Raw genomic sequence first — 25,344 nt, 5'->3', positions numbered from 1 at the left:
CAAAAATGTGGCGATTTAAAAAAAAATTAAAGTCGGGTGAAAAGGGGGAAATGAAGTTTTGTGTTGAGCGTGTGTGCGTGGGTCGCTGTCTTCCTAGAGTGGGGCGCGATGAATGGGCTGGAATGGCTTTGTCGTTGGGACCCAGGAGGCCTGGTGGAGGTCGAGAGCGCCGGTGAGAGGCGCAGCCAGGGAGTTTCTCCTCTGAACTCGCCGTCGTCTATGTCGAGAGGAGAGAGAGACTAATCACTCGCTGTGTTCACTGAGATCGAACTCACCATGCTGTCTCTGCTGCGCCCTTTTATAGCCGCTCCTCTTCTCCTGGACGATGAGGAAACGCCGTTCCAATCATCGGCAGCCAGCTGTGTGTGTTTCTAATATCCCGCCTTGCAGCCATGTGCACTCTTGCTGTCCAAAACAACCAGGGTGCTGAAGTAGCACTGTCCGTTCAGCACCTTGCTGGCAGTTGCGCACGGAGCATGATGTGCGTTGTGTGTGTGTGTGGGCTGCAGGCCCGCGGTCACAGTAACCCCCCCCCCACGGTCCGAGCCTACTGTCGGCGTGGGTTGGGCCCAGGGGTTCACTGTCTTGACAGGCCGTCTGCGTTTCCGTGCTGGGCCCCTGCCCAGTGCTGGAACTGGAATCAGAATTCCTGCAATGAGATCAGGTCACTCTGGCGTTTGAATCCTTGGCCCGGGTAATCCACTGTAGGGGGCATGGTTGGTTACCTGGGTGATGTGCCACCCTGCCAGATAATACTGGAGTTCCTTTTTGGCCCACTTAATTGCGAGGGCTTCTCTTTCCATGGCCGCGTATTTCTGTTCAGTTGGGGTCCGTTTTCTGCAGACGTAAAGGACTGGTGCTCTTCACCGTTGAAGGATTGGGACAGGAAGGCCGCCAAACCTGTCTCCAAAGCGTCGGTGAGCATGGTGAAGGGCAGTGAGAAAGGTTCTAGAGGACTGGTCAACTGGTGAGTGCTTGTTTGAGGGCCTGGAACACCAGCTCTGCTTGCTCAGTCTACGGCACCCAGTCCGGTTGGCCCTTCTTGGTTAGATCTGAAAGGGGGGGAAGCTAAAGAGAAGTTCGGGACGAATCTTCTGTAGTGCCCCGCTAGCCCCAAAAAGGCATGTACCTGCTTCTTTGTTGTGGGCCGGGGGTAATCCATCACCGCCTCCAGCTTCTTCTTTTGTGGCTTTAGCAGCCCATGGCCGATTCAATACCACAGACACTGTGCTTCGGTCAGTCCCAGGTGACATTTCTTTGGGTTGGCCATCAGCCCGGCTTTCCGGAGGCTTTTTAGTACTTCTCTGATGTGATGGAGATGATCTCCCCTGGTGTGTATGACAACATCGTCCAAGTAGACGGCTGTGAATTGGTCATGTGGCCTCAGGATGATGTCCATTAAGCACTGGAAAGTTGCTGTGGGGGGGGGGACAGACAGGGCGCAGAGCTCTGGGGTGGGCTGGACCCATTTCTTCAGTAGGTTGACCTGATATAATTTTGTGTCTGTGCGCTTACCAGGCTGTTTCAGGCTATAGTTAACTGGGCCGAACCTCTCAGGGACAGTGTAGGGGCCTTGCCAGCGGGCTAGAAACTTGCAGGTGGTGTTTGCGAGCAGCAGGAGCACCTGGTTGCCTGGCTGAAAGTCTCTGGGCTGTGCTGGGTGGTTGTAGGCTTGCTGCTGTTCTCACTGTGCTGCCTACATGTATTCGCACACTATGGGAATGACCCGGTTTATCTGCTCCTGCATCTCCTGCTCGTAGTCGACCAGGGAGTGGAATGGGGAGGGCTGTTCTTCCCAGACTTCCTGTGCCCCATCTAACCGTCCTTGAGGGTGCTGCTCGAAGGCATTAATCCTGTGGAAGCTTGAGGTATCTCCTGGATGTCGAAGAGGACATAAGGGAGGAGGAGGTCCCAGTTCCAGCCAAGCTTGTCCACCACCCATCGGAGCATCCTTTTGAGTGTCTGGTTTAAATGCTCCTCCAGGCCATTGGTTTGGAGTTGTAGACGAAGGTTCGTAGATGTTTCACCTGCAACAGCCAGCACAGGTCATCCATTAATTTGGACACACAAGGTATACCTTGGTCGGTCTGGATGTCTTTGGGGATTCCCATGCTGCTGAACAGGAGTACCAATTCCTTGGTGATGTTCCGGGAGGTGGCTTTACACAGCAGGACGGCCTCGGGGTACCTGGTGGTGTAATCTAGGATCACCAGGATGTTTTATTGGCCCCAGGCAGATTTTGGAAGCAGCACTACTAGATCCATGCCCACCCTCTCGAAGGGGACGCCGATAATGGGGGTGGGATGAGGGGTGCGGGTAGAGGCTTCTGCGGGGCGGTTCGCTGGCACTGTGGGCACTGCTGACAGAAGGCCCGGATGTCTGCATCCATATCGGGCCAAAGGAATCGATGTCACAGCTTGGCCAAGGTGTTGTGGACCCCCAGTGGCTTCTGAGCTGGTGGCTGTGGGCCAGGTGCGTCAGGGACCGAGTCTTGAAGTGGAGAATGACCAGGAGGTCACACGGCTGTCCCCGGCGTTCTGTCCAGAAGTACAGGAGCCTTTTGGATACCATAAAGTAGGCTGCTCCGGGTGCTGGTTGACGCCATCGATCATGCGCACCTGGGCCCAGCAGTGCCTCAGTCTGTTGTCTTCTTTCTGCTCTTTCTTGAGGTTCCCCTCCCGAGCAACGTGGTCAAATCAGGATTAGATGCTTTGTGTGTTTCACCTAAGGAGCCTTGTCCCATGGTGTTCCCATCTTCTTTGGTCATCCAGGCCAGTTAGAACCAGATTCTGGTGGTGGGTCGCTTTGGCTGTCGTCGGTGGAGGTGGCTGGTCATAGCCGGAGGCTTGGGGCACCCTGGCCAGTCCCGCCCGAGCAGTACGGGCACGGGGAGTTCTGGAATCAGGCCGACGAGGAGTGGCCAACTGCCGGCTGGCGAGGAAATGATCACTTCCATGGCGGGGACCTCCCCACCAGAGTGATGGTGCTTCCTGAATTGAGGAGGGCGGAGACAGGCCGCCCGTTCACTTTGACTGTTGTGGTTGGATGCGCGTTATGTGTGTGGGCTGCAGGCCCACCGTCACAGGCCATATTACACATACTAAACATTTGTTCACAAGACTTTGAGGACTTGGATCTCTAGGCTTAGAGTATTTGCTATATACTGATATGAAATCCATCCTGATCGTTCATTCATACAAAATGATATTTTTGTAAGACACTTTGTGTCAGAAGGGCTGTATGTTTGTAGCTTATTTCACAAAATCAAGTGCAAGTTAAAAGAAATTATCTGACTGTACATTTTCTTTACATAAAGAATTTACTTAAAAAAAATTTGACCTACACTACCATTCAAAAGTTTTACATCGGTAAGATTTTTAAGATTTTTACTTTTCTGCTCGCCAAGGCTGTATTTATTTCATCCAAAATACAGCAAAAAACAGTCATGATGTGAGATATTTTTACAACTTAAAATAACTGTTTTCTATTTGAATATATTGTAAAAGCTATTTATTTCTGTGATCAAAGCTGAATTTTCAGCATCATTACTCCATTCTTCAGAATGGAGATCCTTCAGAAATCATTCTAATCTCATCAATGTTGAAAACAGTTGCAAGATGAAAGAAAAGTAATTGAAGTGTCCAGTGCACATAGGGAGAGACGAGAGAAGGCAAATAGCAAATGGTTTGTATGAGCCCACTTATCCACCTATGTGTGGCCTACTCTCTCACGTAGTATTGCACATAAGCAATTAAGTGAATGAATCTGATGATGAAACTTGATGCTTTTTAAGGCATTGTTGGGGGCGTTTACCATTTTGCATAGATCGCCTCAGCACATTACCGTTTGAATAGTGCGCTCTGTGCGTGGGTTTGATCACATGAATGATAATTAGTTGAGCCAGGAGAAACTGTGCATCTCTTTAATTTCATACAGAATATATTGCAGGAAAATATTTGTTTTAAATGTGAATTGTTTTATTTAAAAGTAGACATTTCAGAGCTTTCTTTAGACATATGTTTCATGTTTGTGTGATAAGTATTCACTGAGTTTCAGATAATTTTTGTGACGTGTTTCAGAAAGATTCTCGTGGAGACAGAGACAGCTGAAAGCTGGAGGCTCCTTATATACTATGATTAGACGATTGCCTCACCTGTTTCACATCACCTTCTTATTTCAACTTCACACATCGCTATTAGTCCTAAATTGCCCCGTCCCATCTTTTTTGGAACATGTTTTATGCATCAATTTCAAAATAAATGGTTACCTTCAAAAATCTATGCAGTTGATTAGATAAACCAAAATACCTTGTCTTTTTATGTTTTTTGTTTAAGTACAAGTCAAAGTACATTTACAAATCACTCCTCTTTGTTTTTATTAGCGTTTTCCACACTGTCCCAACTTTTTTGGAATTGGGGTTGTAAATCTACACCTATACATTTGCACTTAACTTGCTGGCCACCGGTTAAAAGCAGGCCGTGCAGGCTACTTCAGTGCTTTTAACCAATTTTAACTAGCAGAAATGGCAAGGCTATACTAGCAAGTTTAGAGATTTTGGAGAGCTGTTTTGGTAAAGACAGCCAGACAGAACCGACATCTCTGTCATCAAATAGTGAGGAGCATGTGAAGGTCTGGCTTCATGCATTAATTCTACTTGAACTCACTAGCAGTTAAATTAGAGTAGCAGAACTGTGCATATTGTAATATATAAAATAGCGTTGGGGAGATTTCAAGTTTGAAATCCATATCTCAAAAAAAAATCTCAAATCATTTAATCTTAAAACATATTTCGAAGAAAGATTCAGCATTATGCCTTTTATGTTATGATATAAAATTGTATTGCAGGGTTTGCATTTTTACATTATAACTGCAGACTCAAGTTTCATAGCGTGATGTTTTTATGCATGCACTATGGATTGAACTGCCATAAAACTTAAACATTGCTACTGTGTGTTAATATCACTACTGATTTAGTTCATTTGTTGTTCTTCCAGGTAACAAGTCACCCAGAGCCGGTGTCCCAGTCTATGAGCCTGCAGCAGGCCCCCCAGCCCCAGTACAGCATCCCTGAGCGAGACAAGCAACTCCTCTTCTCTGACTTTGAAGATCTCAGTGCCTCGTTCCGCAGCCTTTACAAGTCTGTATTTGAGCAGTCTTTCAGCCAACAGGGTGAGTGAGCGAGACGAGAACTTTAATGAAGACTGTGACCAGTCTAAAAGTAGGCATTATATACTAATACATGCTGACTTTGGTATAATATCGCTCTGCTTGTATTTTCTCATTTGTAAGTCGCTTTGGATAAAAGCGTCTGCTAAATGAATAAATGTAAATGTAAATAATTAGTCATTTACTCACTCTCATTATCAACTGTTATGTCTTTTTAGGTATGAGTGGCCAAAACTTAAACTATGTCTTTAGAATTTGTTTGCATTTAACATTGGAATAATTTTCTCATACAAATGGCAGCGTATAATGACAGGAATGCACTGCAGCATTGGCATTAAGGCATCTATGCAGGCCTGGCCTAACAACCTTTCAGAAGTTAAAACCTTTTGTTTGTAATCTGGTTGCATTATGTACGAAAGTACTCAGCAAGTATTCCAGGCCTCCTTCACAACCTAATTACAGCAAATCAAATCTGTTCCATGTTAATAGATTCAGAAGGTGTCTTTCCTTTAATCTATCATCTATGTTTTATTAGTTGAAAGTTGTTACTTTTTTTGCATGCATAAAAGCTAAATCTGTTAGTCAGGCAAGCTTGGGCAATTAAAACACGCAAATAAGCTGGTGAGAGGATTTCACGCCCTGATGCCAGAGACATGAGCTAATTCACTGGCTTTGGTAATAGGTAATGAGCTCGCATTATTATTCAAAGGGGATGCTGGCTAATTGCTTTCTGTATTTTCCCTCGCTTGGACAATAGGCTTTCTCTGACGATAAGAGATGCACCTCTGTCACCCGGCCGATGAGTGTTCTCTGGCGATTGTGGAGGAGCCGGCCCTGGAGCCTGCTTTAAAAGCACTTCACTGAAATAGGTTTAGTGTGCCAGCGCTGTGATGGACAGGGGCCTCTTAAAGGCAGGCAGGCGGGCACATGCTCCCCTCAGTGCTGTCGGGTGTGCAGGCACTGGCGCGCCATTAACGCCTCTCTGGAATCGAGCACAATTGCAGTGTCAAAGAGAAGCCTGACGAGATGGAGCAGAGGCCAGGGGCTGCAAATGAGCTGAGTCACTGCCTCCCAGTTTGCACAGAGACAGGGAGATATTCGCACTGCTCATATGGGGCTGAATGTGAGCTTGGTTTTGTGAGGCAGTATTCATCTGCTACACAGATGAATAAGTAAAGGGGAGGAACCCATCTCTCCCCCCCCCCAATCAATAATCAAAGCTAGAAATTAGGCCCCACCCCCCAAATATTTATACCATGATCAACTGAAATATATGTAGAAGTAATTTATTTTGTATCATTATTGGTGTACAGAATCAATTGTTCGTTTTTAATGATAAATAAATAAATGAGATAAAAATACTAAAAGCCCCCCTCCGCTGTACAAGTTGATAACGTCCATCTATTGCCTCACAACACGATGCTTTATTAATTGCCATTTGACTGGGAGAGCACAGGGAAGCGCTGTCAGCAGACAGTTAAAAAATAGAACGTACTCAGAAGGAGGTAGGATAATATGTGTAATCTAGCTAATGACACTCCGCATATATTGTAGCTAGCTAGCTAATTCATTGTAATTTATCCATAACTATCAATATAACACGTTAGCAAAACAGCCTTGTTGTGTTAGCTAAATTTTATTTTAATAGCTCCCATTATTAACAACAAGAAGGTTGTTTACACTGGATGTCATGTTCACACTGCACTAAGATGGCCTGTTAAAATGTTACATGTGTAAGTTTTAATCAGTTAGTGTGCATTCATCTGGACTGTTATTATGCCCTGTTTAATTTGTTTTAATGAAACAATTTGCAGAGGGACATTATGTAATGACACAGCAGCTTTAACAGCTGATTTTTAAATTAAAAACAAAATCACAACTATTTATGCACCGTTAAAACCAACTGAAATGAGATTGAAAACCAAAATTCAGAATGAAATGGAAATAAAATTTTTCAATATTTTTAAAACTATAATAACCCTGGTACATGTATGTTTTGTCTAGAAGTCATCAGGAAGTTTGCCTTAGCTGCCTTATATAAATACACAGGGAATTGTTCATTCTGCTCATGTGAGGCAGAAGATTAGCTTGGTTTTGTAAGACAGTATGGTTCTGCTCTACAGATGAATTACTTTTAAATGAATTCTCCAGAGTTTCTTTAATCTAATCTTAATTTAAATCATTTGTAGCATGTGTGGTTACCACATGGAATCATTTCATCATGTTTCCCTGTACTGAGGGGGGAAAATATGGTAACCTGATAATGTTTAATTTACACATTTAAGTAACTGTTAGGGACACCATGTTTATGCAAAACATATCTCATACCTTTTTCAGTCAATAGTATTTGTAAATTAAATCTACTTGTCTTTTTTCAGAAGGTTGAATTTATGGTTGTGAAGGTCTAATTCTTGTTAGAATTCTTGTTGTTAGAAGGTCAAAGCATAAGTAAGCCAAACTACATTTTTATGTGTTGCTCTAGTGTTTGAGATGGATAAAATGACTTGAGAACCTTTGAGACCTTCTCTCATGTCTGATAAGTCATGAAGTGTTGCAGTTTATCGTCGCATATTTGAAACATTTATTAACAGAATTCAGCAATTATCTTTAAACCTACATTATAAGTGTGTTTCAAGTACAACTCTTTATTTATTTATTTATTTATTTATTTAATTTTTGCACTACAATTAAGTGTTTAGATTCTAGTCTTTGGTTGTCACCCATACACTTTTGATGGATACTAAAGTTAAGGTTTGAATATTCCTTGAAGTTCTGGTGAACACATGGTTATCATGCCTTGCTGCAGGTCTGATGGGGATGCCATCGGAGTCTTCCCAGCAGAGCCACACCTCTTGCTCCTACCAGCACTCCCCGAGCAGCGCCATCAGCACCCACCCACACACCAGTCAGAACAGCATCACCAACTCGCACCCCAACAGCATCCCTAACAGCGGTGCACAAGTGCCCCTGTCACACCCGTCTCACTCTGCCCACAGCTCTCCCCACACACAGCACCTCTCTCAGCATGGACCACACACCCATGCCCAACATGGCCAGCACCCGCACTCAGCACACGCCCAACACCAGGCTCACTCTCAACACACCCAGCACTCCCAACACACTCAACACTCACAGCACTCACAGCAGCCCCAACAGCACCAGAATCTCTCTCACCAGCCCCATCCAGCCCAGCAACAGATGCCCTGCACTACCGGTAAGAATACAATTCCCTGCTCTTACTTTTGTTTGCGTTAATCTCCTGTACCTACTTGCATTTCTTCTCTCACTAATACTCCCACAGCTCTGTAACCAGCTCTGGTTCAATTTGCTCTCCATTTCATTTCTCTTCCTAACTGCATTAGCAAACTAATTTCTTTAATATCTTTTAATATCACTTGTTTTAGATTAAACCATATGGCAGGTATGGTTAAACGTAAGTCAGTAAATCAGCCTCAGATTTATGGTTTTTGCTTGAATGAAAACAAAGCATATACAGCCCAATAGACTCCAGTTAAGGAATTAATAAACTGGTGATATGTAGGTCCCTGGAGCAGATGCCTGGCTCCCCCTGGTGGTGAGATTAAGGAACATGCAGTTGTTTCCTCTTAAGACACACAATGCACTTTCCACACATGCACTTTTTCACAGCACTTTATTGGTAATTTGAGATGGGGGTAAAGTGTAAACAGGAAAACCACTTATGAGGCAGCTGATGTAAAAAAAAAAAAAAAGGAAGGAGGAAAAAGTAATGAAAAATGATTGAACTGTAAATATCTGGTAATTGGAGCGACTCTGTTGGGGGGTTGCACTTGATCCTGAGGGCAGTTTCTTCTGTCAAATTATTAATGAGTGAATTACCAGTTAATGGGTGAAAGTGTGCATTTTAGTAAAATAGCATTTGAAAGCTGCATGGCTTTTACTGCAAAGGCTAGGAATTACCAGTACATATAGATAACAATATTCTGGTTTTTCAGTGTCGTAGAGGTTGAAGTTAGTTACTCTGAAGTCAGCAATAGACTTTCAAAATGACACAGAAAAACACAGACGTAATTCAGCTTGTAATGCGGAAAAGCCACATGATAACCGCTTTCTGCTTTTCTCTGCAGGTCTGCCCAGTGACTGGTATCCCAACCTGGATGCATTGAAGGAAAGTTGTCGCATTGCCAGCAGCTACAACTGGGCAGATGTTGACCTCTCACCCTTTCAAGGTCCTGTTATTAAGCCCCAATTTTATTATATATCTAACAAAAGAACAGTGAGTGTTAAGCATATAGTTGCTTTGACCTGCTGCTTTGCTCATCATGTCTTAAATTTAGTCTATAGCTGTTCTCAGAATGGCTTTGAACTGTTCTCGGCAAAAAACTTAAGGGCTTTTCACACTGCGCTTAACCCCGTGTTATGGTCGTTCGAAACCCTGGGTAGAAGAACGTTTCACACTTTTAATTTAGAAGTGGGATTAGCACTGCTTTTTACCCAGGGTTATGAAAACAATAAAGACAATTTTTCACTTTGCTCATATTTACCACGGGTGCTGATATTAGTGGAGGGCACTGTACGTATAGGCGCGCACACATTTCTGTGCTGATCAGATCTCTCTCGCTCGCTCGCTCTCTCTCTCTCGCTCGCTCTCTCTCTCTCTCTCTCGCTCTCTCTCTCTCTCGCTCGCTCTCGCTCTCTCTCGCTTGCTCTCTCTCGCTCGCGCTCTCTCTGGCTTGTCACGGGGCTAATAATGCACAATTGAGAATCATCACACATTCCCTGCCGATTCTTTCTGCCTCGTCTCCATCCACAGCTGACACTTGACCATACCTCCACCATCACCACACGGTGCAGTGAAAGTGAGATTTTATTATTCATTTAGGACTGTAGTGTAATTCAGTGCTTTTTGTGCATCCATAAACATAATGCATAAATACTATTAAATAATATAAACTTCATATAAGGGCTGCAACTAACAATTATTTTCATAATCGATTAATTGGCCGATTATTTTTTTTATTATTTTGTTTTTAATTTTCTTTCAATTAATCGGATGGGGAGGGGGGTACCATTTTTTCGTTTATTTAAAATTAAATCCACAAACTGAGTGTTACATATAAAAAAAATATGTAAACTTCAGACTAAAATTTTACACAAGTGTTTGTCCAATTATATATGACTGAAAAGAACCCAATACACACACACACACACACACACACACCAGAATATATATTATTCATTTAGGACTGTAGTTTAATTCTGTGCTTTTTGTGCATCCATAAAACACTTATATACAATATAAACAAAAATTAATTTTATATATATATAATTAATTTTATTTATTAGTATTTATGCATTAGTTTTTATGGATGCACAAAAAGCACTGAATTAAACTCCAGTCGTAAATGAATAATAAAATCTCACTTTCACTGCACCGTGTGGTTTCTGTTCCTCGCTGTCTTTAGACATATTATTTTTCGTGTTTACTTTTGATCATAATGTTTTAATGAGACATTACAGATCTTACTCGCGCTCCACTCTGGGACATTTAACCATAGTAAAGGTTATAGTTGTCATTAAGAATTAAAGCTGGTCTAAATGAGGGATATTGTAGTCTGCCTTCCCTTTTCTTAGGGATGACAATAATGATTCCATTTCTCCATGATTGATGAGGCAATTTCACAAAAAGGTGCATGTAGTTCAAGTGGATATTGTGGAGGACGGTGGAATTTGATTTTGTACATTTTGGAAGTACGGCCATGTGTTCCAGGTAACTTGTGTTTCGTTGGGAGGAAATGGCTACAGTAAACTTGTTTGTGAGTTTTGGTGGTATAATGAGGATGTGAAATTAGCATATTTTGATCAGAACACCCAATTTATAGGCAAGCAAAACTATCGGAACATGTGATTGACAGGTGTTTCTTGTTACCCAGGTGTGTCTTGTTAGTGATTGTTTAAACAATAAATAGCTCTGAACATCTGCTCTTGGTTTTAGCTTTCCGTTTCACCTGTGAAGACTGCATTTATTGTTAAAACGGCTAAGCCAACATTAATATTAGAGAGCTGTCTATGCAAGAAAAACAAGCCGTTTTGAAGATGAAAAAAGAGGCAGATAAGAGACAATCAGAGGCATTGAAATATAGAGATGAGCCACAAAATTTCTGGAACCAAGATTAACCTCTACCAAAGTGATGAAAAGGCCAGTGTGTGGAGAAAGAAGAGATCTGCTCGTGATCCAAAATGTACAAGCTTATCTGTGAAACATGGTGGAGGGAGTGTCATGGCTTGGACTTTCATGGCTGCTTCTGGAACAGGCTCTCTAATCTTTATTGATGAAGCAACTCATGATGGTAGCAGAATGAATTCAGATGTTTACAGGAACATTTAGTCATTAGTCCAATTTACAGAGAAATGCATCCAATCTAATTGGGAAGAACTTTATCATGCAGCAAGACAATGATCCAAAACACACTGCCATCACAACAAAGGACTTTATCAAGTTGAAACAGTGGAACGTTTTAGATTGGCCAAGTCAGTCACCAGAACTTAACCCTTCCATAACTCCAGCATTCCTCTTCCTGAAGAGGAGACTGAATGGAGAAATCCCTCAAAACAAACAACTGAAAGAGGCTGCAGTAAAAGCCTGGAACAGCATCACAAATGAAGAAACTAACAATTTGGTGATGTCACTGAGTCACAGGCTTGATACAGTTATTACAAACAAGGTATATGCAACCAAATATTAAATGTTATATACTTTAATTTACTTCAAGACTTATCTGTTCCTATACTTTTGCTTGCCTACAAATTGGGTTATCTGATACAAAAGGTTCTAGGCTTTATGCTGCTTAATTGACCATGCTGTACTGTATGGGGACACCATAAGGTACCATGGGGACTGTATCTTTTGGAGTTATGGAATTATTATACTTTTTGGAATTGTTTTCATAACACATTTTGCCACAAGGTTTATTAGGGTAGGCACCTTCAACATCCTTATAGCCTTGTCTTGTCTTTGTACACACAACACTGCAAGTTGTTTTCGTGGTAGAATGAAAATTAAAATGTAGGAATGGGTTTTGGTGGTTGCTGTATTACGGAGCTTAATTATATTGTTTGGCAATCAGCAATGAATGTGTTGATGGATTGCTCTTGTATTGGCCCTGTAGGATTGAGAGAGAGCATGAGGCAGGCCGAGCTGAATAACTGGTCTCTGGAGCCGACTCAGATTGTGGACCTCTGTTCCTCCATCAACCAGTTCTTTGCCCGCACTGGAGTCATTCAGCCACAAGGGGCAGTGCAGCCATCAGTGTGCCATGGCGCCATGCATCCCACCAAGCCCAGCCAGCACATCAATACAGGTATTCATTGACTCAGTGATCTTCATCTAAAACCACAGGCCTCTCTTATAAAACTTTGTGTGGATTCCATTTTGAAAATGCGCATTTGGATAACCCCCCCCTTTATGGCAAGCATCGTTAATATTTACTAAAGCACCCTTTACCTGTTATGACCTGCTGCAAACGAGATTCATAGATTAATGTGTCATGGCTCACACTATGTTCCTAAATTCTGTCATAATTGACCAGCTCAATTTGGGTGTTATATTGTGGCACATTAACGTTACCATCTAAAAAAAAACCCTAAACTTTAACCGTGCTCCTAAATTTTGGTAATTAGGAGCACAAGTGCTCCTAAAAGAAATTGTTACCGTAGAGCCCTGAATCTTAGCCCATTCCTCATGAGCAATGGCCTCCAGTTCAGCAATATTCTTAGGCTTGCATTTATTTAAACTTGGGTCTGCCATTCGCAGTGGGGGTTGAATAATTTTGATTATAACTGTGTGTGTGTGTGTGTGTGTATATGTGTATATATATATATATATATATATATATATATATATATATGCGCGCACACATAAAATAAGTGGAATTACAAAAACTACGACACTGTAGACATGTGACATATCAAAATGCTCGGCTCAGTGAGGGCAAGGGTTTTCTAGTGACGTCAAGTCTACAAGTATTGGCACCCTATCAATCAAATCAACTCTGCAAGTATTAGCTATCTGCCTGTCTATCTATCTATCTAATCATCTCTACAAGTATTAGCATCTATCTATATATATATATAATCAACTCTATGATGATTGTCTTTCAGAGTTGCATGTCATAGCTTGTGTTTTCATGTGAATATTTCGATTTGTATCTTTCATTTGTGGAAATGTGCGAAACATTGGAAGTGTGATGTACATGCTCGAACCTTGCTTATTAACCACAGTGTATTGAGTTATCCTACCTTATCTGGTTTTCTTGCTGTATTGCACATTCATGGACATTTATAAATTTTTCCTGTCCTATCAAAAAATATTATCTTGTGCTACTTTGGCCAAAAAAATCAGAAGTTTGAATGACATCTTGTCATGGAGCATTGCCTTTGTTCGGGCAGTGAGTAGCAAAGCTGTTTTAATCAATTGTGAGTAGTTACACCTTTTTAACTTTATTTTTATGAGCACTAAATGATTTAATTTAGTGATTTAATTATACCAAACAAAACATACATTTTTATATACCTTGTGTGTCAAGTCATCCCAAAAACTAATTGATTCCAGAGGCAGCACCAAAGCTTTGGAGTCAAATCCACACACCAAAAATGATTCATTTAGCATTGGAATGTTTCAGTTGTGAGACAGCCAGCGTGTATTTATTTAGCCTTTATTTGGAGTTTGTCTGGTCAGAATTGAACAAATCATGACTTGAAATGCAGCTAATAAAAAAGTGATATAAACGCTTGTTAATATACTCTGTGACCGTCTGTGATAAATGTCATTAATATTGTATTGCAGTTACTGATTTGTTATTGATGTCTAGTTAAGACTTCTGTAGTAGTATTAGTTGATTTAAATGTTTTAAATATATATTTAACTAATTGTTATTTTTTTAAAATAATCCAGTTAATCAATTAATTGAAAAAATAATTATTTAAAAATCATTAGTTGCTCTAATTTAATTACAAGTAAGATTTTTCATCATTCTTTCGAGTTCTTGACTTTCCCATCAAAGTTGAAATTGTCGCCATATTGTAGGATATTTGTGGTTCTCTTTGTCAGTGGATGGATGTCCATTATTATTTTTCAGGAAATATGTACATGGACTCAAGACAGAGCATGACCTCCATGATGGGTCCTCCAGGTTATCCTCACATGCCCCCCATGAACAACACAGGCAACACCATGACAGGTTAGTGGCTGTCCATCGCCTCGCCAATCATTTACTCTTAACTGTCCTTAGTACAATTTATAATGCTAGGATGCTGTTTGTGATGGCATACACCAATATGATGCATATGATATTAGCTGATGTAGGTTGCATGTTGTGTATGGCAAGACTCATGAGGATGTGTGTACTCTAGGCCATCATGCACAGATGAATCAGCAGCATATGATGCCCACTGGAAACTTCCCCATGCGCCGCATGCCTGCTGACGATATCCAGGACGACTTTGACTGGGACTCCATTGTCTAACCCCGTCCCTATATGAGAAAGGTGGTGCAGACAAAATAAGAGAGTCGCTTGGAAGAAGAAAAGAGTGTGTATGTGTGAGAGAGAGAGGGCTAGTCCCAAGATATCTGCATGCCCCAAGGCGGGAAGCAGTTTGGAACAGGGCGCTTCAAAAAAGTGCAGGTGTCGTTAATATGAGCTGAAAGAGACTCTTGTTGTCCTGGTGTTTTAGGAAATGAAAACAAAAACAAACAAAAAAGTTACTTTGAAGACAATCACGTTTACTAGGAAATGTTTATGTGATTGATTTTGTACTTGTCCAAAGGACAAAGCTCATGTTCATGTTAAATGTAAAGCCCCTTTTTCCATCCCTTTCTCTGTGGCACCAGAAACTCTCTTCAGTCTCCTAACTCCCTTTCTGCAAGTCAACTATTAGGCCAAGCTCTTCCCTGCCCTTAAACTTTGTGTGATATATTTTGGGTCCCCCCACCCCCGCTGCAGGCCTAAGCAGCCTCTTAGCTCTCATTCGTGATACGATATCCCCTCTGAAAATGCAGTCCACTTTTCAGACAGGAAACGTTCTCAGCTCACTCTGTCTGCACAGCGCCACAGGTTCTCTAGGTCTCTATGAACTCTGGTGCACATATCACCTGAGCCTTTACTGTAACTTGTACAAACATCGCCAAGCATCCAAATCAGATCTCTATGCTAGCGAATGATTATCTGTTGTCTTTTTAATGATCGGTGTGTCTCATAAGATGTATTTAAAGTTTAACTCCATTACCTGCAGTATTTGTACTTGTGTATCTTTGTTGTCTGTGATGCATCATACTCCTGTCACTGATATTTTTTGGCAGTGTGAAATGGTGCATCTGGAACTGACAATGATTCAGACCTCACTTTTTTATTAATCTCCTGTTTATTTCTGTTTCACCATCATGTTCATATCTGCATGTACAGTTGGTTTTCTTTGTTGGATTCTTGCCATTTCCTGTTGAGACTGTGCAGCTCTGGCTGGTCTTGTTTAAGGCCTATTCCAGATTTCATGTATTGTTTAGGAGAAATGATTGCTCTGAGAAAAATGGCAGAGATGCTTTAAAAGGCTGCAAATAAAGCAGAGAGGGCCTGCTGCATAGCTCAGCAACACAAAAGGGATGGAAGTCATAACATTTGCTTCATAAAGCATGCTAGTCTTCTAGGTTTTATACCCTCGGACAGTTAACTACTTGCTGTTTTGATGCTCCAACAAGGACTTGTGTGAAGAGTACTGGTAATAGGTTTTGGAGCAAGAATGTTGGGAGATATGGTGTGATGTTGAGGAGGACCTTGTTAAAAAGGACTTTGATTTCCATACATGACTGCCATATATGAGGAAGCCATTTATGACCCTGACATAAGTCACTGATGAATTTTCACTAACTCCATAGGTAGAAGTCAAAAATAGCAAATATATCAAAAGACTACACCCCTAACCATTCTAGTTTAAGGTATTCCAGTTTTGCCATGAGCAATTAGCAGGTTAATTGTGCAGTACTGTTAATTAGGGCTATAGATTATGATCAGTTATTTCTACCAGTGAGCACAAAGTTGATGGGCAAAGGTCGGGGGGGGGGGGGGAAGGTAAAAATGGATCTAGAAGCACATTTGGGTTGTCAGTATAAACTTCAGAACACCAAGCAGTTTGCTTAAATCAGTGTCTACTGAGCAGCCATGAAAAGAGTGATTTGTAGAAGAAGCATGACGCTGGTGCTTGAAAGTTTGTGAACCCTTTAGAATTTTCTGTATTTCTGCATAAGTATGACCTAAACCAGTGGTTTTCAAAGTGGGGTCCTCAACTATTTGGTGTGAAAAATAAATAAATACATTATTTAAAAATTTATATATATATATGCGCATTACTATAACATGTTATTTGTAACAGTACATATTAAAATCACATTTGCTATACCTAACTCCCTTTTGCAACAGCTACATGTGTGAGTCTGGCTTTTCCACTTTAAAAATACTTAAAACAAAACACAGAGCAAGTATACATGTGGACAGTGACATGCGTATGACACTGACAGACATAAAGCCCAGGCTTGACAAACTGTGTTGGAGCCACCAAGCCCATCCCTCCCTCTAGTATGTTTTCTCTTTCTCACTCTCAGACAACCACACACACACACACACAATCAATTCCCAATGTAATGTAAAGATGTAATTATTAATAAAAAAGGGGATATATTCAGAAGTCTGTATTTTTAATGTGTTTTAAAGACATCTTGCAAAAGGGGGGCCTCGGTCAAATGTTAATGCCATTTGGGGGGCCTTGCCCTGGAAAAGTTTGGGAACCCCTGACCTAAACAATCAAATCTTCACACAAGTCCCAAAAGTAGACACGGAGAACCCAATTAAACAAGTGAGACAAAAATATTATACTTGGACATTTATTTATTGAGGAAAATGATCCAATATTACATATCTGTGAGTAAAAGTATGTGAAGCTTTGTTTTCAGTATCTGGTGTGACCCCCTTGTGCAGCAATAACTGCAACTAAACGTTCGGGGTAACTGTTGATCGGTCCTGCACATCGACTTGGAGGAGTTTTATCCCATTCCTCAGTACAGAACAGCTTCAACTCTGGGATGTTGGTGGGTTTCCTCGCATGAACTGCTTGCTTCAGGTCCTTCCACAACATTTCTATTGGATTAAGATCAGGACTTTGACTTGGTCATTCCAAAACATTCACTTTATTCTTCTTTAACCGTTCTCTGTAGAATGACTCGTGTGTTTTGGGTTATTGTCTTACTGCATGACCCACTTTCTCTTGATCATTGACAGATGTCCTGACATTCTCCTTTAGAATTCGCTGGTATAATTCAGAATTCATTGTTCCATCGATGATGGAAAGCCTTCCTGGCACAGATACAGCAAAACATGATACTGCCACCACCATGTTTCACAGGTGGCATAAGGTTCTTATGCTGGGATGCAGTGTTTTCCATTTGTACACGATCTGTCTGAATGTGGATTGGTGGAGTCCAAACTCTTTAGAGATGGTTTTGTAACCTTTTCCAGCCTGATGAGCATCAACAACTCTTTTCAGAGGTCCTCAGAAATCTCCTTTGTTTGTGCCATGATACACTTCCACAAACATGTGTTGTGAAGATCAGACTCTGATAGATCCCTGTTTTTATTTTAAATAAGACAGGGTGTTCACTCGCATCTGATCGTCATCCCATTGATTGAAAACCCCTGACTCTAATTTCACCTTCAAATTAAACTGCTAATCCTAGAGGTTCACATACTTTTCCATAGATTTTATGTAATATTGGATCATTTTCCTCAATAAATAATTGACCAAGTATAATATTTTGTCTCATTTGGTAAATTGGGTTTTGTTTGTCTACTTTTAGGATTTATGTGAAAATCTGATAATGTTTTAGGTCATATTTATGCAGATATATAGAAAATTCTAAAGGGTTTCAATCACCACTGTATGTTAGAAAAGTCACTGTTGTTGGTATTAATGGAACGGACCAGTGGGATTAGTGTGTTACCTAGCCATGTGAGTCTTCAACACCTCTGCTCTCTGAATTTGACCCTGCCCAAGCTAACCTCTTAATTCTTTTCTTTATGAAATTATGAAATTAATTTTACTATTAATGAGTATATGATTACACATTAGTATTTGATATTTTGACAAGTTATCATGAGTGTGATCTGTAGACAATCATGTTTTGTATTTCAGTATTAAAGAATCTACAGATTATTGTTCCTTTCACACCACTTACCAATGCTGTAATGCTGGAATGACTTAAAAAGCCCTGTCTTTTACATATATATTAAATTTATCTATATAAATCAAATGGTATTTGAGTCCTACAAATACCACTAAAACGTTACCAAACAAACTCCATGATGCCCAGTACCACTCTGAGCTGCAATATTTTCAGAGCCATCTGTGCTTTTATGTATGCATGAGGCTGGTTATACACTCAGAACTGCACCTGAAGATGCCACTGCAAAGACCACACACTGTCACCACAAATGCTCTTCTTTAAAGACCTATTCTGTGTTACAGGATTTTCATGGCAATGAATGTACGCATCCTGGTAAAATACTGTCGGAAAGCTGTAAAGCCTGAACATGCCACTAAAGATTTACTGGCGGTGTGTCGGGTTTTCAGCGTGAAAGAGGGTTTAGTTAACATTAAGTTAATGTCACATTATTGTCTGTTGTTTTACAAAACGATATTGCATACAAGTTTTAACGTAATCTCTAAAGTAATCTAAATAACAATAAATCATCCAGTACCATTCATTCAGAATATTGTTAGAGTTTGTTGTATGAGTCAAGAGTGACTGCACATTTCCCCCAGTGTTTTTAGACCAGCATCCACTGTCCATGTTTATCATTTTTCTTGTCTCAGCTTATCTTGTCTTTTTATAAGTTAGGTTATAAGTTTTGTAACTGAGTGTTACCCCTCCCATGACCCATTTTTATGATGCCTAGAAAGTGTTTTTAACTGCTTACTAGTCATTGCTTACAGTGCACTTTGAAAATAAGCAGATTTTGGAAGCACAACTGTTGTACATATATCTATTGTACATGTTAGGATATGGACATTTGACAGACCTTTGCCCTCGAAACATTTTCATCTGGCACCATATTTGAGTATTTGTCTTGATATGCTGCCAAAACCAGACTTGGAAATATGCTATAGGTATTGTGAACTGGTAAATGAGATTGAAAGACATGGATATAATGTATGGCAAAGGCTTGAAGCTACATTTTAAAGGAAGCACGTGATGGGTGTTCTTCGTAGTTGAGGTGAAAAGAAAGTGAGAACCGAGCTGACGGAGTGTATGAATACAACTAATGTAGTAGTGCTCAAAAATAGTTGCTCCCTTTGTGCGAGTGTTGTGTGAAAGGTGTGTAAAGAAAAATTCTCTGTTTAGTAAACAAATGGAAATGCACCTGCCTGAGAGATTATTATAAAAAGGGGACTGAATGAGAAGCCTAGTTACACTTAAAGGAGAAAACTGCCAACAACATATGGTATTTGAGGCCTATTTTAGTAATTGTTGGTATGGTGTTGTGCTTGTTGTAAATACATGTCTTTTCAATTGTCCTTTTTTTTGGCAGGGGGAGGGGGGGTGGGGGGTTGGGATTGGGATTGTTGGCTTCACCTGCAAAAGAAACATGAGAAGCATACAGAGTATTTTGTTATTGTCCAATCCGAGGGTGATACAATATGTGTATATATCTCTATATTGTATATATGTGCGTTGGCTTTTTGTGTGACACTACCTTTTACCTGTACTATGGTTAAAAATTGTGTTAATGTTTATGTATTTTAATCTTTGTTTTCTGTTTGCATTGTCTGTCATTTCTTGTATTTTTTCTTTTTTTTCCCTTTGTTATTGCACGGTTTATTACTTTTGCTGTCCAACAAAATGACACAGCTACTCCTTGTATTGGTTTAGTGCTGTAACATAACTCCGTGTAAAGTGTCATTAGGATCGTCAGTACAACCCCCCTGCCCCCAGATATGCATGAATGGAATTTAAAGAAATAAAATGTTAACTTCACTGTGGAATTGTTTGCTTGTGAGGGTTTTTTTTTAATCTTGCTACAAGTATCAAGTACAAGAAATGTTTCTCATGCACATATTGATCCCACTTAAAAATTCATTGTAGTGTGTGCTGTGTTTAAAAGCTTTATCTGATCACATTCTCATTCAAAGGCCATTCAAATGAGCTCCCAGGAACTTTGTCTCTTGCATGAGCCATCACTTTTGTAGATGTCCTGTTTATCAAAATCATAAGCATTGATATGTTCTGGCTAACAGTCCATCATGGGTGTGCAGTAGGGCTGAGCAAGGTGACAAAATAATGTTGATATTGTGATGGATAATGTTACAGTACATTTTGTTTTATTTATTGTGGATATGGTCATTTTTTATTAATTTTTTTTTTAATACTTGTTTGGGTTTTTTTTTTTTTTTTTTGAATTACATAATGTTTGGAAACAGATGCTAACATTTTATACTTAAACTTAAAAATTCTAAAAGTTAAACATTTTACAGAATTTGTTTCCTCCGGTTAAGATATTTATTTTTGTTGACTGAAAATAAGTGTTGAACTGTTTTTTTTGTTTGCTTGTTTTTGTTTTGTTTTACATTTTTTAATGAAACACTTTTGCTTATACTGTCTAAACAAACCTATATATGTTCACTGAGCACTTTATTAAGAACACTACTAATAGTGGGTCGGTCCTCCCTTTGCTCTAAAACAGCCACAATTTTTCACGACATGAATTCCACAAGATGTTGGAGATTCTGGTCCACGCTGACATGATTGCGTCATCCGATTTCTGCAGAATTTTCCGGTGCACTTTCATGTTAAGTCTGCAGAATTGCTGCACACTGTATATTTTCTTTTCTTTATTGCACCATTCTAAGTACACTCTGAGACTGGTGTGTGTGTGTGTGTGTGTGTGTGTGTGTGTGTGAAAAATCCCAGGAGATCAGCGGTTATATAAATATTCACCACCTACATGAAAATCTTCATACTATTACATACAGGTTAACTGTAAGCAGGACCAATGAAGGAACATTAAAATGTTATCTTTAAGTGTTTTCAATGCACTTAAGTGCCAAGTATTGTTTCAGATTCAAGATGTAAGCATTCTTTAGTTGATGGTTCACAAATTTTCTGAAACTTCAATATTATGTGAATGAATCTGTGCTAAATTTATAGAAATGGGTATATATCCTTAATAAATGTAAGTTTGTATAAATAAGTACAAATCACAATATTCTTGGTGTGCGTGACATGCCTGAGTAAGAGTAATAAGAACTTGTATTGTGTCATTCAATTAGGTGAATGACATACACTGCATATAATTATATGTAGATTGTGGTGGTGGAGTGGATGGTGCTGCTACCTCACAGCTGTAGGGTCCTGGGATTGATTCTGAGCTTAGGTTACTGTGTGGAGTTTTTCGTGTTCTACTCAAGTTCATGTGGCTTTCCTCCAAGATTTCCCATGTTCACCTCCCAAAAAACATGCTGGTTGGTGGACTGGCTTTGTTAAATTTCCCCTAGATGTGTATGAGTGTGTGAATGTGTGTACAGGGTGTTTATATGCCTTGTGCACAGTGTTCCCAGGATAGGCTCAAGATGCCCTGCATCCCAGACCAAGATAAAGCGGTTATTGGAGATGAATGAAGTGGTAAATTTGAACTAGATTTTGCATTATCTGAAGAAAATGTGAGTGTTGCTTGCCCGTGCAAAATTCGAGGCAGACATACAGCGGCATATGCAAGCCATTACAGGGAGCTACATGTGTATGTGTTTGTTGAAGTATAACCAGTGTGACACATCAGTGTCTGTAATGATTGTATTTAACTCAAGTTTTTAATTTTAAAGGCTTTATGACAGTCAGAATACCCATAACGCAATTCTCCTCATTGAGCCAAGTGTTTTGATATGTCACATGTCTATGCTGAGGTAGGTTTATGATTCCACTTATTTTGGGCGTTAAACGTACATGTGACATCGTGTGACGTTACATAGGGAATTTCACGACACGTGGGAATGGCACGGAAAGTGATCACATGTGTCTCCCAAGAATTTTGAACAAGTTGAGGTATGATCCATCTCAGAGTCAAACGGTGCAGGACTAGTTAGATGCCGAATGTTTCCTATGGTGATAGTAAATCTTTTCTTTACTTTTTTTTTAAACAAAAACAAACAGTGTCTCTGGTTGGTTGTTTGCTCCTCTAGACAATTTTATTTATTTATTTATTTATTTATTTATTTACATTACTGTGTATCGGGGATTCCGACGGGTGAAATTCCATGCTACATGCATGTGGGATTTCCTGATTCTCTCGATCAAGTCACACACTTGGACACATCATTCATATCTGTGTCCCTGACAGTGTGGGTGTTAGGGGGTGTCCAATATTTCCCATCATTCGCTATGGTATTGGAATAATGCCATATTCAGGACTTCTCCGGCAAAAATTCCGAAACGTCATGTGTATATGCCAGGTCTACTCCAGAAGACGTACGAGAGCATATGAGATATGAGCATGTGAGTGGAATGGTGTCTGAGCTGGGACACCTGTGTTTTATTCCCCATTCATTCTCTCGTTCCCTCATTCATTCTCAAAAGTGCACATGGGAACGCTTAGAAAAGGAATAGTACACCTCTCCCAATGGGGCTGTACGTTTTGAGGTATGTTTTGTGACGGTGACACATGGTGTGGGACTAGTTATGTACTGAAAAAGTGTCTGGAAAAATAAAAAAAGAAGAACTAAATTTGACATTTTCTGAAGAAAATGTGAGTGGTGCTTGCTTATGCAAAATCCGACACTTACATGCAGCTACACGTGCCGGTCAGTAGGGGGAGCTACATGTGTGCATGTGTTTGTTGAAGCATAACTAATTTGATATATATTGGTATCTGTAATGATTGTATTTAACTCATGTTTTTAATATAATAGGGTTTTTGGCACTATAAATACCCATAATGCAATTCCCCTCTTTGAGCTGAGTGTTTTGATGTTACATGTCTATGTTGAGGTACTTTTGTGATTCCACCTTTTTTGGGGGTGAATAAGTGCATTGAGGGTACCGTCATTGCTTTTTTGTGTTGATCATTTGGATGTATGTCATGGCTGCAATAGTTTGGTGATTAGTTTATGGCCTTTTGTTTCCTGCTACAGATTTCACAACGAGTGTATTTATGGAATATTTCATCAGGAATTTCACGAGACAAATGTGGGAACAGCGAGGAAAGTAATCGCACACATCTCCCAAAAATTCCAAGCGATTTGAGGTATGATCTGTGTCTGAGTAAAACTAGTGAGGAATCCATTCCCAAATGGGATTTCCTGATTGTCTTGACCAAGCCGAACACTTGGACACATCATTCATGTCTGTCTCACTGACGGTGTGGGAGTTAGGGGGCCTGGAAAAGTTTAGCATAGGTTAGCGCATACACCCCGAGAGCCTTCTCTCCCCTTCCGAGCAGAATATCACCCTTTTATATTCTCCCCTCGCCTGAATTAGCATGTTGCTAGCATGGATTAGTACACTGTAGCATGATTTAGCTTGTTGCTTGCATATTTTAACATGTTTTGACTGTGAAAGATGAAAGACTGTGCTGAGTTTCTTGGAAGTAGCTTGAAAGGTATGAACTCAATGGGAATTTTGGCCATTTTGAGCTTCCATACCGGGAATTTCGGAATTCCAATCAAATATAAAAGTCATAGCACACCTTTCCTCCATAAGCCGATCGATTTGACACCTCATTCATGGAACTATGACAAACGGTGTAGGACTAGTCACGTGCCAAAATTTTGGTGGCTTAATAATAAAAACTAGACATGTACAATTCCTGAAGAAAATGTGAGTGGTGCTTGCCGAGGTAACACTCAGATTGGGTGCCATTACTTTCTGTAGTGGATAGGGTGCCAACACCTTTAGAGCTTGACCAGCTAAAGTGCCAGTACTTTGAGTTGCAAGGATACGGTGCCAATACTTTTGAATCTGGACAGATAGGGTGCTAATACTTTTAGAGCTGGCAGTGTGATTATATATATATATATATATATATATATATATATATATATATATATATATATATATATAATATGACACTATGACATGTTTCTGATGTAAAATGATAGGAAATAGGATTGTTTACATTAAGATCCATAATATGATGATATGACAAGGTGATCATTATATATAGAAGAGTGATAATTGAAGTGTAGAAAATCTCATTCGTCCTGTGTGTGCAGACACACGGGTGCGCTTCATGCGCTGCAGACGCTATACAGCGAGTTTTAAGCCTCTGGGAGCAAAGGAAAGTGGTTTTTCTAACAAAGGCATATAATCGATTGCGTGACGTGATCCAACATGACATTTTTCTACATATTTATGACATCATATGATACTATGATATTTTTCTGATGTAAAATGATAAAATATGATTGTTTACATTAACATCTATAATATGATAAAGTTTGAATAGATGAAAAACAGTGAGAATTGAAGTGTAGAAAGTCACTTCATCAAATGTGCCCTGACACTGCGTGTTCTGATTCGTCCTGTGTGTGCATACACACGGGAGAGAGAGATGGTTTGTATGTTTTGTTAAACCTTATCTTGACAGATCTAGGTTAAAGGTCATCATAAATCAATATGATGTTGAACTGTCTAGGTTGAAAGGTCATCACCAATTATCCTTATCTTGAAAGGTGTAGGTCAAAGATAAAAAATGTTGAGTGTGTTCTTTCACATAAATTGAGTGTGTTCTTTCACATCAAATCAAGCGTTGATCTTGACAGATGCAGGTCATAGATAAATAATGTTAAGTTTGTTGTAATCTGTTGTGTTCCCACACATCTGATAAATATTTAGGTCATTGCTAAATGATTATTGTCAATAGTAAACTTTAAATCCGGTTCTGGAGCATTCCCACACACACAAACATACATCAGGCTGATCAAATAATAAGGAAATGATTAATAATGAATTTCCATACATATCCAACCAAAAATATGACACACACACACACAAAAAACTCCCTGACCAATCAGAACAAAAGAAATTAAAATGCTCCATCCAGTAGGTGGTGGTATATACACCATAAGTTTATCAGTTTATGTTTGTCATTTCTGTCACTCAGGGTTTGA

General features: G+C 40.0%; 1 protein-coding gene across 1 annotated transcript in view; it reads left to right on the top strand.

Moving 5' to 3' along the window:
- The window catches only part of foxj3 (forkhead box J3), a 107,386-nt gene extending 86,710 nt beyond the window's left edge, over positions 1-20,676 (top strand). The window contains exons 7-12 of the mRNA XM_053653513.1: positions 4,995-5,169; positions 7,973-8,380; positions 9,273-9,374; positions 12,315-12,506; positions 14,283-14,384; positions 14,557-20,676. Of these exons, the coding sequence (XP_053509488.1) occupies positions 4,995-5,169; positions 7,973-8,380; positions 9,273-9,374; positions 12,315-12,506; positions 14,283-14,384; positions 14,557-14,669 (1,092 nt within the window). The 3' untranslated portion in view covers positions 14,670-20,676. The remainder of the gene's footprint in view (positions 1-4,994; positions 5,170-7,972; positions 8,381-9,272; positions 9,375-12,314; positions 12,507-14,282; positions 14,385-14,556) is intronic.
- The last annotated feature ends 4,668 nt before the right edge of the window (positions 20,677-25,344 follow it).

This window comes from Ictalurus furcatus, chromosome 21, assembly GCF_023375685.1.
Source record: "Ictalurus furcatus strain D&B chromosome 21, Billie_1.0, whole genome shotgun sequence".
NCBI lineage: Eukaryota > Metazoa > Chordata > Actinopteri > Siluriformes > Ictaluridae > Ictalurus > Ictalurus furcatus.
Note: the sequence above shows the minus strand (reverse complement) of the source record. Positions and strands in the feature narration are given on the sequence as shown.